We start from the raw sequence: 16,951 nt of genomic DNA on the forward strand, positions 1-16,951 counted from the left end.
CCCCTTTTACCTTGAGGGGACCCCCAGGTATCTAAATCAGGTGCAGGCCGTATAATGCTAGGTTCTGAACAAACAGATAGCAAGTGGCAGACCAGATTTTAAACATGTTTAAAATATAGTCTGACACAATTTGGAGCCTGACAAGTGGGGGGGAGGGGAGGAGTAAATAAAAACAATTTTGCTTTATTTTTAATAAATGTGCAACCTTTTGGTGTGTGTTAACCTTCACTTTACCCAAGAAATTTCAAATGTGAAACATAAGATAAATGAAAAGGAGGACTTGTGGCACCTTAGAGACTAACCAATTTATTAGAGCATAAGCTTTCGTGAGCTACAGCTCACTTCTTCAGATGCATATCGTGGAAACTGCAGCAGGCTTTATATATACACAGAGAATATGAAACAATACCTATTCCCACCCCACTGTCCTGCTGGTAATAGCTTATCTAAAGTGATTTCCAGCACAAATCCAGGTTTTCTCACCCTCCACCCCCCCACACAAATTCACTCTCCTGCTGGTGATAGCCCATCCAAAGTGATAACTCTTTACACAATGTGCATGACAATTAATAAATAAATAATAAATAAATGTTTATACATCATGATTTCTGGATCTAACATATTCATTCTTGTGGACTTCCTCACTTACCTCTTTTCTCCTATGCTGCCACATTCACTGATACACAGAAAAAGGGAGGAGAGGGGTGGGGAACTGTGAGACAACTATAAATAACCTTTATGAAAAGTTACAAACTTTCAGCACAAGTGCTACTTTCTAGTTATGCACCCTCCTGTCCTAGATAATTGTAGAGCCTCAAGACATCAGTTTGAATTTCCAAGGCCATCTTCTCCATGCCTCTCAATCTTCAAACCAATCAAAATGTGACTAATGAGCAAAGTGAGGATGACCTGTGGTGTGTCTATAGGGGACTGGTCCTCATATAGGAGGACAACCTGCTACTGCTACTATTTGTTACTCAACTCAATTGTTGTGAGACACTTACACACAAATAGACCTTCCCACAAGCTGGATAACCAATTCCTCCTCTCCTTTTGGACATGTCAGCAGATGAACGCTGTCGCCTTCAAACTTCAACTCTCCAAGCCCCTCAAAATATAGTCAGTGTTCCACATATCATTTTGAAGCCTTATATATAGGACCAGTTCCTCGACCAGGCCTAACAGCGTCTGCCACCAGTCAAGATACAGGGTCATGAGGAATGCATAGTGCATGCTATTCTTGATTACAAACTGCAGCAAGGCCAATTCTATTACCTTATACACTGGGAGGGCTATCGCCCTGATGGAGGCTCCTGGGAACCTGCTGCCCATTTCCTTGTCCCTGACCTAGTAAAAACCAGTTCTACAGGGAACGTCCTGACAAGCTGGGCCCAAAGCCAATGGTAGAAAACTGAAACCAGTCAAATTATAATTAGAAATAAAATACATTTTTTTTAACAGAGATGATTAATCATTTGAACAAAATATCAAGGAGTCTGGTGGATCCTCTGAGTCTTGGTCTTCCAATGAAATATTGGATATTGCTTTGGGCTGCTCTGGAGGGAGGAGACTGATAGCTGGACCCTCAGGCAGTGGGATGCGCTCCACCCCCACTCTGGTCCTCCATCCACCAAGGTCAAGAACTGTTATGCTGTACTGGCAACAGGAGGAGAGAAGCAGACCCCAATAGCTGAGGAGGAGGAGCCAACTGCCCCCCAGGCTGGGAGGCTCACTGCTACCATATCCAAGAGGAGACGACAAGTGGTGGTGGTGGTGGTTGAGGACTCCCTTCTGAGAGGGAAAGAGGTGTACATCTGGTGGCCTGATGTGATGTCATGGGAGGTGTACTGCTTGCCTGAAGCCCACATCTGAGGTGTTATGGAAAGGTTGCTGAGTCTCATCCAGCCCTCTGATCGCTACCCCATTCTGCTTATTTACCTGGGGACTAATGGTATTGCCTGGCATGACCCTGAGATAAGCAGTGATTACTAGGCTCTGGGATCTAAGGTGAAGAAGTGAGGGATTCAAGTGGTGGTCTCATCCAGCCTGTGGTTGAAGGAAGGGGCCCAGGAAGGGGAAAAAAATATCTCCTGGTATGAATGTATGGCTGTGAAGATGGTGTTGACAGGAAGACTTTGGCTTCCTGAAGCATGGGACGTTGTGCCAGGAAGAAGGATTGCTGGGAAGAGATGAGGTCCACCTGACAAGGAAGAATAACATCTTGGAATACCAAATCTCCTACCTGGTGAGGAGGGCTTCGAAATAAGTTCAAAGGGGCCAGGTGAAAAAAACTTACAGGTATAAAAAAAGGTGACCTTGCCAGAGAGCTGGAAAATGGAGAATTACAATAGGCTCATAGGAACAACAAGAGGAAAAATGGCTGGGGAATCTGTTCTACATCTTAGGTGTCTGTGTACAAATGCTAGGAGTATAGGGAATAAACAGGAAGAACTGGAAGTCTTAGTACACAAAGAAAATGTATGACTTCACTGGCATTGCAGAGACTTAGTGGGATACATCTCATGACTAGAATATTGGTAGAGGCAGGGCCAGGCATGGAATGATGTCATTCCAGGACTGATTGCATCGGGGGTGGGTTGGGGAGGCTGGGAGAGGCGGTGACTCCCTAAACAGCCAGACATGTCCCCATCCACATGCTGCTCTCCCCCTCCCCCTCCCCCAGGGTCCTGCTTTAGTTGTGCCACTGGGCTCCAGGGGGCTGGGGCCATGCCGCCCAACTTCCCAGGGTGGGGGAGGCTGCAACGGCACCACTGCACGCTCTCCCTCCCAGCGCGCTCTCCCTCAGGTGGAAGGGGCGGGGCTAGGAGTAGCCTCCCCCAGCCAGCAGTTCACCCATCGCCCATGTGGCACCAGCCAACTACGCCGGCCCACAGGGCCCCGCAAAGCTCGGGGCCTGGAGCAGTCACCCCGACTCGCAATCCCCTAGGGATGGCTCTGGGGTATAGTTTGTTCAGGAAGGACAGGCAGGGAAAACATGGAGGATGTGCTTCATCGCACACCAAGAAAATATACATTTGTTCTGTGGTCTAGAGCAAGGTGAAAAGGCAGACCAGAAGTGCTTAATTTCTAATGAAAGAGGTGCTGGGGCTCAGCTCCAGAAAGTTCTGGCACAAATTAAGCACTGATACATCCCCTATCCTATACACCCAAATGACCAAACCCTGCCTATTTCCCCCATTCACCAACCCATCCCACACACAGCACATGCACCCTCAGCCCCACCTATCCCCCATGCACCCCCTCATCCTGACCAGCCCTGCTTATTACCCCATGCACTCCCCAACCTACACCCCATCACAAACACTCACCCCAAACATATGCCTACGCCTTGCGTGATAGTCCAAGGCAGGGTGGGGGAGGAGTTGCTTTGGTGCAAGCTGAGCTCCTGCATCCTGGGCTGAAAGTCCTTTGGGGATGGGGATGCCACCCCCTGGCAGCGCTTCCACCAGCATCAGCATCTCCTTGGCTTCCTGGGGGGCTCCCACAGTGCTGGCAGCAAGGAGAGAGGTGAGGTGTCAGGGAGAAGGGAGGTGACCATGCAGCCAGGGGGCAATTTGGGGCAGAGGGAGCTAGGTACTGGGGCAGGAGAGAGGCTCTGGGAAGTGGACCGGCTCTGGGAAGTGGACCAGGTGCTACAGGCTGGGCCATTACAGGGAAGGTAGAGCAGGTGCATGGAACAGACAGAGCAGGGTGCGCAAGATGCACCAGGCAGAGAGGTGGCTCTACACTCTGGCCAGGGGGCGCTGACCCCGCCATGGTGCCTGTGATCTCAACAGCCCCCAGCAGCAGCCAGGCTCAGCAGGAGGCACTGCCTGGTCTTCCCCCAGCAGGAGACCTGCACCAGGAGGAGGTGAGAACTGAGCCCAGTCCTGGACCCCCTTGCACAAGGGGTGGTGTGTTCTTCCCACCCAGGGGATTCCAACCGGGCAGGTGCCCCGATCCTGGCTGAGAGCAGAGTGATCTGGGTTCAGTTGTGGGGATGGAAGCCCATTTGTATTGGAGCGACGGATTAAGCGGGGTGGAAAATTAACCCTCATCCCCTGGTATTGAGAGCACTGCTTTCCCACATCCCCTTCCCCATAAATCTCTCTCATTTCTCTTTCTTAGTTGATACATTTTTGGATAGTTTATTGTAGGATTGGCTACAAGTATTGTCTTTGGTGTAGGATCTCATAGACTTTAACACCAGAAGGGACTATCTTGATCATCTAGTCTCACCTCATGAGCACTGCAGGCCACAGAACCTCACCCACCACTCCTGTAATGGACCCCCTCACCTCTGGCTGAGTTACTGAAATCCTCAGATTATGGGTGGTGGGTATAATGGGCATGGGAAGGCTCAGCCTCCCCTGGAGTGGCTGCTGGACACCCGGTTGTGGGGTTTAGCGGGGGGAAGGTTTTGTTTTATTATGCCCCCATGCAGGTTTTGGGGTGGCTGAGAAGGTGGTATGTGCTATTCAGCTTCCCAGGTTCATCAGTAATCTCCCTAGACTCCAGAGAGATTACGGATGAACCCAGGAAACTAAATAGCAAATACGGCCTCCTCAGCTGCCCTGGAAGCTGCATGGGGCATAGCAAAAGCTTCTGCCGGAGGAGACGAGTCCAAGACGCTTTTCCCTGCAGCAATTTGGGGTCTGGGGAGGGGAGGTGTGGCATGGCTGGCTCGGAGCTCCTCTGAGCAAGTGGGGGCTTGGGACACCTCCAGGCAGGTAGGGGAGGGAGTCTCAGGCCGCCAGCCAGCCCGCCTGCCCAAGGCTTCTCCAGCTGGGGGGTGGAGGGGAGGGACTCGGGGCTCCTCCGGGTGGGGGAGGGGAGCGGGCAGAAGGGGCTGAGCTAGGGGCCAACCTTCCCAAAGTGTGCCTCCACCAGCTGCCCATGCCTAGGAGCATGATTGAAACACCTCAGGTTACAGCAAATCCACCATTTACACTAGATTAAACTGGAAAGAGACCCAGGCTGCAGAGGAAGGCAAAACATCCCCAGGGTCTCTGCCAATCTCATCTCCAGGAAAATTCCTTCCCCAACCCAAATCCGGTGATCGGTTAGATCCTTAGCATGTGGGTAAGACCCGCCAGGCAGATACCTGGGAAAGAATTCTCTGTAGAAACTCAGAGCCCTCCCCATCTACTGCCCCATCACTGGCCATTGGAGCTTTGCTGCTGCCACTTACAGATTGCTTACACGCCATAGGAGGCAGTCTCATCATCCATACCCTCCATAAACTTATCAAGCTCGGTCCTGAAGCCAGCTGTCAAGTCTGATTCCTCACTCTGGTACTTCGAGTGCAGAAGGTGGGGGCCAGCAAGGATTCTAAAAATTAACACTGGCCACTCCAGGCTTGTATTAAACTCCCAAGGTCACAGATTTTCGCTGATCTTGGATGGGTAGATGCTGCCCCCACCCAAGTGCAAAAACCCCTTTGAGAACCCAGGAAGGCACAGTTGGGAATTCCTTCCCATGGGGTACCCTCAAGCCCTTTCACCCTCCCTCCAGGGAAGAGCTGAGAAAGAAAACAAAGGAAATCAGCTGTTGCCACCAGCTAATTAAACAACATGCACAAACTTCTTAGGACACAAAATCCAGTGCTGTTCTTAAAAAAGGTAAATTTTATTAAACAAAAAAATACATTTAAAAACTCAGGCTATTGCTAGATTTAAAAAACCCACTTACAAAAATTAAGCATCAGGAATAACCTTCCTGCAGTCCAGGTTAAAGGTTACAAGCAAAACAAAAGCATTTGGGGTTAGCACAGAGGAGTCCACAAGACATAAAAAAATAAACCTAATCGTGTTTTCCTGGATATTTCCTGATCTACTTACATATCTGGGGGTTTCAAGTGAGTAGTTTCTAGGTATAATTTAGATGATTTTTCATACCTGGCTCCAAGCTTCTTACAGCATAGTTCCAGCTCTGTCTCTGCTTCTCCTGGAGAACAACAACAGACAGACCAAGGGGAAGGTTTTTTTCCTCATTTTGAAAAGTTCTAGCCTTCCTATTGGCTCTTCTAGTCAGGTGCCCACTCCCTTCCTTTTACCTATGAAGGGAGACTTTTTAACCCTTTACAGGTAAAGCAAGTTGAGAACAACTACTAAGAGGAATTTGATATCTATCTGGCTGGCTGGGTGCCCATAAAAGGGAGCCACCCCCGTCCCTTTTATTTATCACACCAGCTGTGTGTTTTACCCGCACTTCTCCAGAAACCTTCATCTAATTTCAAGTCTAAACTTGTTGATGGCCAGTTTGTATCCATTTGTTCTTGTTTCCACATTGGTAATTAACTTCAACAACTCCTCTCCCTCTTTGGCATTTATCCCTCTGATGTATTTATAGAGAACAGTCATATCTCCCCTCAGCCTTCTTTTGGTTAGGCTAAACAAGCCAAGCTCTTTGAGTCTCCTCTCATAAGGTAGTTTTCCCATTCCTGGGATCTAAGGTACAATTGCCCTGAGGTAAATGATTGGTCTTTTGGGACTGGGAGTAACCCGAATCTTGTGAGTTTTGGTGGAAGGGGCCATCTATCACAAAAACAAGCTGAACTGGGTGGAAAGATAGACTTCAGTACCCAAGAAACTGTCTGTGACTCCATGGTTAGGCTGTTATAACACTTGAGGAGTTCACACTTGATTCTTGTGTAATGAAGCGGCCTTTGGCGGGACACCACTGAGAATATCAATTCAGGACAAATTGCTTAGAGCAGGGCAGTCACAGCCCAAGGCTGGGGTTCAGCCAGTGGAACTGGGGTTCCACTACTAAGGCACACCAAACCAGCCAGAGAGGACTTTGGTTTTATCCCACTGGCTAACCAGAATTCATACAAGCAATTTCCTCAGACAGTCCAGTTTCCCAGTATCACCACCAGTGCCACTCATTATGGGGATGAATGGTTATGAAAACCAATACCCCAGTAAAAGAAAAAAGATCTCCCGATCCCAAAGGACCAAGTCCCAGACTCAGGTCAATATACCAGTTAGATCTTACCCACAAATCACACTGTTACCAATCCTTTAGAATCTAAAGGTTTATTCATAAACAGAAAGAAATATAAATGAGAATTAAAATTGGTTAAATGGAATTAATTACATACAGTAATGGCAAAGGTCTTGGTTCAGGCTTGTAGCAGTGGCAGAATAAACTGCAGGCTCAAATCAACTCTCTGTAGTATAGTACATCCACAGTTTATGATGATGGGTCATTCAGTCCTTTGTTTCAGAGGTAAGAAGCAGGAATGAAGACAAAATGGAGATGATGCAGCTGCCTTTTATAGTCTTTTGCCATGTGGCCTGTGCTACCTTTCTTCCAAACATAAGCTGCCCAGCACATGGCTTGAAAGCCTTAGCGTCCTCTCCATAGGCATGTCCCTGCATGCCTTGCTGAGACACAAGGTGTATCTACCTTCTCTCAATGGGTCAGTTATATAGCTGATGGTCCTTAATGGGCCATCAAGCAGGCCAGGCAGTACAGATGCCAAACTGTCTGGGGTATCACCCAGAAGCACAGCACAAGTTTGAAATACAGACAATATAAAGCCAATACTTATAACTTTATATACAAAAATGATACATGCATACAGATAGACTAATCATAACCAGCAAATCATAACCTTTCCATAGACACCTTTCTTAACCTCCTTTGTACAAGATCTGGTGCCACTACAGGACCTTGATTACAACAATGATCTATACGGTCACAATTCATGTCAATAACGTCACAACTTGGTTAGTGAAATCTATGTATAAATCTTACATACGGTTTAGGATGTGTGCCGTGCTTCTTAACAGTCTGCTCAGAGGCTAATACTCGTACCCTGGAGTCACTCCAGACAGCTTAACAGTTGCCTTTGTGTAAAAGGACACAGCTCAGATTGGGGACCCTTGCAGTGGTAAATCTGACTCAGTTGGGGCTTAACAGTGCAAGATGCTCGCAACTCCTGCTGAGATATCTGGCCAATGTACCCCCAAAAGGTGTTTCTAGTGGTCTGACACCTCTGGTATTATCCTAGTGACCAGAAGAGGCGACTTCTGTGTGCAGGAAACACATTTTTAGACAATAGAATTTACTTCCGCAAGAGATAAGAACAGCCATGGAACCTCATTGCTTTCAGAATTAGAGGCAAAACTATTTTTTTCTCTCAATAAATTATATATATATATACACACACACACAAGGTCAAGCAACAAAACCCCTGCTTAGAATAAAAATATCAAGGGTTTTTTTAGAAGCTGATGCAGTTTTTCTTTTCACATGGACCTGACATGCAAGTTTCCCCATCTTGTTGGTAAAGATAGACCCCTCCATTTGACCATTGTAAGGGATGGTCGTCCATAAGAGCTGGATCAAAATTCTCTGGTTGTGAGGTTGACTGCTATAAGTTGTACTTACCAGCAACCTTCAGCACTATCTCAGGAATGAATCCTCAAATCCATATGCACATTTTGATTCTAAATATTTGTGTTATTAAAATAAAAGTTGGAGGATACAGTCTGACCATTTCAAGCAATATATTATATGATATGTATTAATAGGGCAATGGTACATTGTAATCAAAGGAGCTGTGGGTGTAAGTGGATGCAGGGTTTTGACTGGATAAACCCCTTTCTAGTAAAATTAATTACTTTGGTTTTTACAAGATGAAACACATGAAATGTTTCTATAAATCATATTTCAGAGAAATGAAACAAGAATGCAAACTTTGTTTTCTCACTTAACTGTTTAGATAACTATGGTTCCTATTTCGTTCTTATTTGAAAACCACATACCTGAACTATGGAACTACTTCTCTAGTACCGTGTCTTTGCTATTGAGGGAACTCCTATTAAATGTGATCTTTCCCTTCTCTAGTACATTCCCAGTTATTTTCTTCAGGAAATGAGTCTGTCCATCTCTATGCTCAGCAAAACCATGAGTTGTAGACCCCTGTCATGGGGTGAGGAAAAAATGAGGGTTGTTAAATGCTTTCCATTCCCTTTGGAACCCACAAATGCCCGTCATGTGTAACTCCCTAGGCCCAGGGCTCTGCTGGGTTTTTCAGGTGGCTCTGAGGACAGAAGACACTCAAGTATCATGTAATGGGTGCCAAGACAGACAGAGGGTGAAACCCAGAAAGCAGCCATATTGTGTGCTAGGCTTAAGGTTGCCAATCGTCCAGAAATGTCCTGGAGTCTCCAGGAATTAAAGATTAATCTTCAAATTAAATACTATGTCATGTTATGAAACCTCCAGGAATATGTCCAACCAAAATTGGCAACCCTAGCTATGCTTCCCCCCCAGGACTGGCAGACATGTATGCCAAACCTCATGCTGCTAGATAAATAGTATAAAGGTGCACTGTGTATCTGAACCACACTTGGGTTAGGAGAGTTTGTGCAGATATCTGGATGATAGCCAATGGGAAGATGAGTACTTTAGGAGCCATACTGTAAAGGATATGAGGAACCAGAAGAGCCCTCCAAACAAATGCCCTGGCATCCAAAGGATAGCACATTCTCTTCCCCACGGCTCCCTAAAATTCATTATTTAGAAGGTTGCAGCCAAACTCTTCACCAAAGAGAGGATTATCCAGAAGCTAGATAAATTTCCTGGGTGATTTGTCCTCATCCTGTGAAGAGACTTATTATCCCTGACAGTGAGTGGTCTAACTTTCAACTTTACACTGTACATCCTGGTTTTTAATTTTGCCAATCCATTGTTCGTTTTCCTCTATAAAGTTGCATTTTGTGTCTAGTGTCTAAACTAGAGAATAATGTCATTTTTCAATTACTCCGTTTAAAAAAAAATCAAACTTCCTGAAAAGAGCTAGTCTCTTTTTGTTCTCTGGTGAGCCTTTGCTTTCTATCCTTTATGTATTGCACTAACACCAGGCTGTTAATTAAAGGCTCAGTAATGGTTTCCTGATGGTTACAAACCTATCTGGGGTTGTCGCCAAATATTTCCAATAGGGTCTGTGCTGAAGGAGATCTGTGAAGGGACACAAAATGATAATCTTCAAATTAGAATGAGAACGCATTATTAATGCAGCCTTGTTTTCTGCCCTTGTCACCAGAAGCCATTCCTGTAATCTTAGAAACAGGAACGAGGTATCAGCATTTTAATTCTTCTGATTTTCTGTGAAAGATAATAAGAAATAAACTATGCCTCTCTCATCTTGTATGTGGATTGTCTGGGATATTCCCAATTGCCCCGATATGTGGAGGAAGTTCAAAGGCCTGTAATCCAAAACAGAGCAGTAATAAAGTCAGAGTCCTCACTCAGCAGGGTATAAATTGGTTGTCTTCTCAGCAGTGCACACCCTGCAGACCTGAGGATGCTGAGCCACTTAGAGTGTAATTTTCAGCCCACTGTACAAAGCCAAAGCTAAACCAAGGATTCTGTAAACCTGCTCCCCTGATATATAATTCAGAGCAGCTCCAGAGTGAGCTTCCTTCCTTTTGTCCTTCACTATTCTTGAATAATTTCCCACTCTAAGTTTCTGGAGTGTATTCTATTCCATTACACAACGAAAAGCTAGATTAAAAGCACATTTATTAAGGTAGCAGTGCCATTCAAAAGTTAGAAAATGCAGGAATTAAGGTTGCTTGTGAACTTCAGTTCAGCCCCTCCCCCTTGTGAAAATTCGTATAATGCAGGCTCTACTGACAATCCATGATTACATACTATTTTTTGTATAGTATTGCTGCCTCACTCGCTACACAGAATGGACAATGTTCACTTAGAGCAAATGTACACTTAAAATGACACTCCAGCTGTGCTGCTGTAGTGCTTTCATGGAGCTACTCCAAGCAGACCAGAGAGAACTCTCCCATCTGCATAGTTAATCCATCCCTCTTGAGGCAGTAGCTATGTCAGCAGAAGAATCTCTTCTGCCCACCTAGTGCTGTCTACATGGGGTTGGGGGAGGGATTAGGTCCGTATAACTACATCACTCGGGAGGGGGTTTTTCACACCCCTGAGTGACATAGTTATACTTCTGTAGGTCTGTAGTGTAGACCAGACTTTAGTGTGCAACTATCCAACATTTTGTTTTCACTTCATTCTTCAGTTTGTGACTCCATGCCTTATTTCTTACACACAAGTTTTGAAGAGAGAATTATTTATTCCTCATGGGCTTTTCTATAGAGTACCTTCCTACAACATCTGACTGCTTCACAGATATTAATGAATCCCTTTTCACAAAACCCCTGTGAGGTGAGGGGACAGTATTCTCCCTATTTTACAGATAGATAGAGAGGTGAGGCACAGAGAGATTAAAGACAAAAATATCCACTAATTTAGATTGGACCTGATTCCTAGGACCTGATTTTCCAAATTACTTAGCATTATACAGCATGTTATAGGTTCAAAGTACAACTCCCATTGACTTCAATTGTTTGGCACTTTTGTAAACCAGACCCAGAGTAAGAAGTTGTATAAGAAAATGGGGAACACACAATTAGTGACAGTCTGCCATAAATGTTTGGTTTAAGTGACTTGACTAGGATCATATAGGAACTCTGTGGCAGAGTCAGGAAAGCATTCTCCCATACAGCATCCCATTGCCTTCCCCATGAGACCTTCCTGCGATTCCCTGCCTCTTTCACTGTACACCTTCCAGTTTCTGCAACAAAAGAAGTAGGGGTTGTACAGACAACAGTCTCCCTGGGAAGGTACGTCCTGTGTCCTGAATGAGGAAGGAGACTTATGGGAAAAGGCTACCATAATGCATACTCCTGTGACCTAGGGAGGTAAATAGTATCCACACTGTGGTGGGTTTTCCATCATTAGCAATTTTTAAACCAAGATTGGCTATTTTTCTAAAAGATATGCTCTAGTACAAACAAGAATTATTTTGGGGAAGTTCTATGGCCTTTTTTATACAGGTGGTCAGACTAGAAAATCAAAATGGTCCCTTCTGGCTTAGAATCCATGAATCTACAAATAAGCTGTGTTTCTAACCCAGAGAGTGATGTTACTTGCCACATAGTGATTTCTGGTTGATTGAGAGTAAATGTGAGGTCTTCTCTCCCTCCACTGGTGAGTATCCAGTCATTGCTCATTTCTTGGGCCCAGAACTGGTGCTCAACCATTTGCAGCAGCTCCGTGAATGCCACTAACAAACTTGATTTTTTTTTCCTGCTCTATTGCACAGAAAGCTGTCCTCCAAGCAGTCATCACGTTCCCAGTTGTTGCAGTACTTCCTGCAGGTCTGCAAATACAGGAGAAATGAGTGACCTGTATTTGCAACATTCCTGAGACGAGTATAGAGCTGTGCAGGCTCCACGCTTCTGTTGGAGATGGTGGGCACCAAAAAGTGCCACACTAGCTTGTGGAATTTAGGGGGGAAAAAAGGCACAAAAAATATGGGATATGGACGGTATTATGGGAGGGACAAAGTTGCATGCTAAGATCATGACCCCAGGCTCTAGAAATCCCTAGGAGAATCGTTTCTATCCTGTCAGACACTGCAAAAATTTCCCCAAAGGCATCCTGTCAGGTGCTGGCACATTGCACACGAGGCTCCGGATTCATGGTGCACTGCACATTGATACAAGCCCTCCTGGTGAGTGCACGCAGTGCTGAAGCAAGCAGCCCAGTATTCACACACACTACTAATAATATACTAAATTCAGTGACAAAGGATTTGTGAACTTCCCAAGGAGTTTTTGGACTAAGTATGTGGATGGGTTTTGCTGAGTATTGTTTTGGGTAAGGTGGTGGGGGCGGGAGAGGAGAGAAAATATTCAAATTGACGCACAATTAAGTCCACACTTAAAATTTAGACTGACATAGCTACAGTACTCTGGGGTGTGAAACAGCCACACCTATGAATGCCATAGATTTGCTGACCTAACTGCTGGTATAGATGCAGCTAGGTCACCGGAAGAATTTTTCACCTATCTACTCTCACTCAGGGAGGTGGTGTTTCTAAAGAGAGAGAAAAAGCCCTTCCATCGCTGTAGTCTTTGTCTACGCTATGGGATTATGACAGTATCGCTACGGCACCATAGCTATGCTTCTATAGTCCCCATAGTGTAGACATGGTCTGAGAGACAGACAGACATCTGGAAGGAGCAGCTGTAAGCAGTATCTGACTCTGAAAGAAATCTGGGGAGAGTTTTTCTGAGTCAGGGGTACAAGCTGAGAAGGATGTTGTCGGTGCTCTGAGCAAAAGAAGCTGTTTTCCTGCTTGATTCCTTCTGTGTTCTGAGATGCAGGCATTTGTACATTCATTGTAAATAAACAAAACTGCATCTTCTGAGTGTCTAGTAGTTAAGAACTTGGTATAGATTGAGGAGACAAGATGGGAAGGGCTGCTGAGGTCACCCGACAAGGAGTAACTAGTCTGGTGGAAGCCAGGCTGAGACCTTTATGCTTGTAGGCTATCTACTGGTGTCAAGGCTGAGCCCATAGCTGCACAGCGACAGGCATTCAAAGTTACAAGTCGGGTGGTGACAGAACCCCTTACTGGTCTGGGTGATTGCTGAAATGTCACAACAACTTCTCTCCCTTTAACCTGGGATTGGATGACATATACCTACTATTACTTTAGAGCCCTATCCACAGCATAACCCGTGTGTCTGGGGGGGCGGGGGTACGAGAGGGGAAGGGGAGAGAGGAAAGACCTCTTATATTTCCTAAACAACCAGTGGAGTTTCAGAATAGTAAATATTTGCTCATTATTTGTTGCAGACTGGTCAGATATTATGTTTTGCATTTTTATTAATTATTTTTAAATATTATTATTATTGTACTATATTACATTCAATCTAAAATTGGGTGTCTTCACCGTTGTTTAGTAGCTGATTGTGGCCTAGTTTTCACCCAATATAATCACAAGTAAGAGCTAATTACCATTGCAGAATTGAAAGAAAAACGATTTCCTCAATTTTTTGCAACTCTAAGGTAAATTATGAATAAATTAGCCTCCTCCCCCAACCCCTATCCGGAATTTTACATTTTATTAAAAATATATATATATATTGGGTTTGAAACTGTTCGAATGTCCCTATCACTTTTAAAAAAACAAAACAGTGAATCATCTTGTAGTAATGTTGCAGAACAGATTAAAAATCTCATTCAGTTCTTGATGCAATACAGATATGACTAAATCACACGGTTAACATTGATTTTTCCTCACTACAGAAGCCATTTTGATATAATATGTTAAAGCTAAAGAATAAAAAAAGCACTGATTGATTAGATTTTGATCTTTAATTCTCCATATGGTTTAGATTTTTATTGAAGCATTGCTTCTGACTTTCTACGAGTTTTAACAGACTATAATGAAACAAACACCCTAATAGTTCTATTTTAAATTAAAGTTCAGAACACTATCATTTAAAAAATGGCTACTGCTTTTAATGAACAGAAGTGACTTTCTTGGAATAAAATTAAGTTAAAGAGCAGTACAGTAAAATGAATTTGAACTTTACAAAATAATAATGACATCTTGTTTATCTTCTATTAAAATAGCAAAAAAGGTACATCACAGCTACTTTTATATACAATTCCTGGAACATAAACATCCTTCCTGAGGTATTTGATCAGCTCTCTGTTGTTTTCTATAATGGATTTTTTCAACAGAATTAAGTGTTTTAGGGGGTAGAATAGTTGGTTAAGAGAGCCAATTCTTAATCCTTATTCAAAGCACAAGGATGAGCTTGTGTTACTTTCTTCTTTTTGAAATCATTTTACACTGACAACATTACTTCAAATAACTGGCTTTGTACCTTGATTTGGAGAAAACCTTCTAAAGAATGAGATATAATTGTACATGTGATTTTATTGACAGTGATATGGTTTAAATTTACAACGAAAAACTAAAGTTTCTCTCTTCAGAGGTCTCTCCAACCCCAGGTCTCAGGATTTATTGGCATTTTTTTAGCTCATCTTTAGTCTCTCCTACTGGAAACTCTACTGAATGAAAATGCCCTGTTTCCCCTTCACCCAGCTAAGAAATAGGGTGATTTGGTGATAGATATTTAGCAAAAAATACCCCTTTTTAACTCCGAAGAAACACAGAGAGAGGAGAAGAGATCTGTTTGCTTTCAGTGGGGCGGGCTCTTTAATGCGCCAATCACAGAGCAGCTCCTCTCTATAAATACCAGCCGCCTGCCTTTCTCTAGTCTTAGTTTTTTTTTTTCTTTTTCTGATTTTAGAAAATACGAATCACTATGTCGGAAACGGCGCCTGTCGCAGCTCCTGCTGTCTCCGGTCCTGGGGCAAAAACCTCTGCTAAAAAACCGAAGAAGGCGGCAGGAGGCTCTAAAGCCCGCAAGCCTCCAGGTCCCAGCGTGACCGAGCTGATCACCAAGGCGGTGTCCGCATCCAAGGAGCGCAAAGGGGTCTCGCTGGCCGCCCTTAAGAAGGCTCTGGCCGCCGGAGGGTACGATGTGGAAAAAAGCAACAGCCGCATCAAGCTCGGGCTCAAGAGCCTGGTGAGCAAGGGCACCTTGGTGCAGACCAAAGGTACTGGCGCATCCGGTTCTTTTAAACTCAACAAGAATCCGGATGAGACTAAGGAGAAGGCGTCCAAGAAAAAACCAGTGGCAAAGCCTAAGAAACCAGCTGCCAAGAAACCTAAAAAGGCTGCGGCGGTGAAAAAGAGCCCGAAAAAAGTCAAGAAACCAGCAGCAGCCGCGGCCAAGAAGTCAGCCAAGAGCCCGAAAAAGGTGAAAGCTGCCGCCAAGCCTAAGAAGGCAGCCAAGAGCCCGGCTAAGGCCAAAGCAGTGAAGCCCAAGGCGGCCAAGCCCAAGCCGACGAAGCCAAAAGCAACGAAGGCTAAGAAGGCAGCGCTCAAGAAGAAGTAAAAGGGTTAGAAAGAAATTTGTCATACAGAGAAATCCAACGGCTCTTTTAAGAGCCACCCACCCTTTCCCAGAGGAGCTGAAACACCAGGTTCACCTCAGTAGCCTCGTGCTGCTTTTCATGAGGCGCACAACTTTAAGAAACGAAAGTAATACAAAAGAGGGAGACATAAAGTGATCGGTTTCGTACATTTTCCTTCTTTGCCCGCGACAAGAAACAACATGGTATCCATTCTTTAAAATGCGGGACGCTGGTTCATTTCTTTTTTAGAGGAGTGTATTAAAATCGATCTAGAGGATCGGCCCAAATGATTACTAGCAGCTAAAGAGGTTTTCTCCCCTACCCATTTAGAAAAAAAAAAAACAAAACAACCCTGAGATGAACGAGCTTTAACAATCATGCTTATTGTGTAAAGGGAGGGGGAGGGGAGGAAGGGGGCCATTCCTCGCACATCAGCTTCGGTTCGGACAGGATTTATTGTCTAGGAGGAGGGGAGAGTGAGAGGACAGTGTGTGAGGGAAAACTGCGTGATCTACACTCTCTCTCTCTCTCTCTCTCTCTCTCTCTTCTGCCAGCCGACAGTGGTGGGATCAGGATCAATCCCGTTGGTGGATTTGAAAAGCCCGCGCTCTGCAAGGATTGGCCTGTGGCAACTCGTCCCCCCTTCTTTTATTGGGGGTAGGGGGAATCACTAGTTTCCCATGTAAATTGATACCTCCTCACACGGGGATTTTTGTTTATCTTCAAATCAGATTCGTCTGGCACTTACTTGGAAACCTTTATTCTCTGAAATCAGAGCACTACTAAGGAGGCGGGAGGGGGAGGGGGCATTTTTCAGTTTGTTCTCTCTTTCCTTGATTAATACCCGTTCTGTTCATACTCTCCTCCATCGCCACGTCCGCTTTCTATCCTTGTTTCTCTCCCAGGCTGTGTTTTCAGTCTTTTAACCAATTCTCTAGAAATCACATCTTACTGATGCTTCTCAGAATGACCTTCACCTGGATACATTAGGAATTCCCTAAGGGTTGGGAGGGACATTTATATCTAGTGTAAACCTCTGTTAGTTGGTCCAACTGATAACAACGGGTTGAGATTGATATCCAGTATGTGGACCTGCCGTTGGAGAAAAAGGAAACACATTTGTTTCAGA

The 16,951-nt window shown here is 44.7% G+C and overlaps 1 protein-coding gene and 1 long non-coding RNA gene across 2 annotated transcripts; one reads left to right on the forward strand and one right to left on the reverse strand.

The window, feature by feature from the left end:
* Nucleotides 1-1,424: 1,424 nt before the first annotated feature.
* On the reverse strand, nucleotides 1,425-5,962 carry LOC140906554 (uncharacterized). Its single transcript, XR_012157148.2, has 3 exons — nucleotides 5,898-5,962; nucleotides 3,330-3,510; nucleotides 1,425-2,200 (listed from the first exon to the last, which is right to left on the reverse strand). It is a non-coding gene; the product is annotated as an uncharacterized LOC140906554 (long non-coding RNA).
* A 9,190-nt stretch (nucleotides 5,963-15,152) lies between these two features.
* On the forward strand, nucleotides 15,153-16,617 carry LOC140906558 (histone H1.01). The gene has a single exon (XM_073330678.2). The coding sequence runs from the start codon at nucleotides 15,168-15,170 to the stop codon at nucleotides 15,801-15,803; it is 636 nt and encodes a 211-aa protein (XP_073186779.1). The 5' UTR covers nucleotides 15,153-15,167; the 3' UTR covers nucleotides 15,804-16,617.
* Nucleotides 16,618-16,951: the final 334 nt, after the last annotated feature.

Source organism: Lepidochelys kempii, chromosome 1 (genome assembly GCF_965140285.1).
Source record: "Lepidochelys kempii isolate rLepKem1 chromosome 1, rLepKem1.hap1, whole genome shotgun sequence".
Lineage (NCBI taxonomy): Eukaryota > Metazoa > Chordata > Testudines > Cheloniidae > Lepidochelys > Lepidochelys kempii.

What these genes read in the sequence shown, in the direction of transcription:
- LOC140906558 (XM_073330678.2), top strand. Translation starts at nt 15,168, where the DNA reads ATGTCGGAAACGGCGCCTGTCGCAGCTCCTGCTGTCTCCGGTCCTGGG.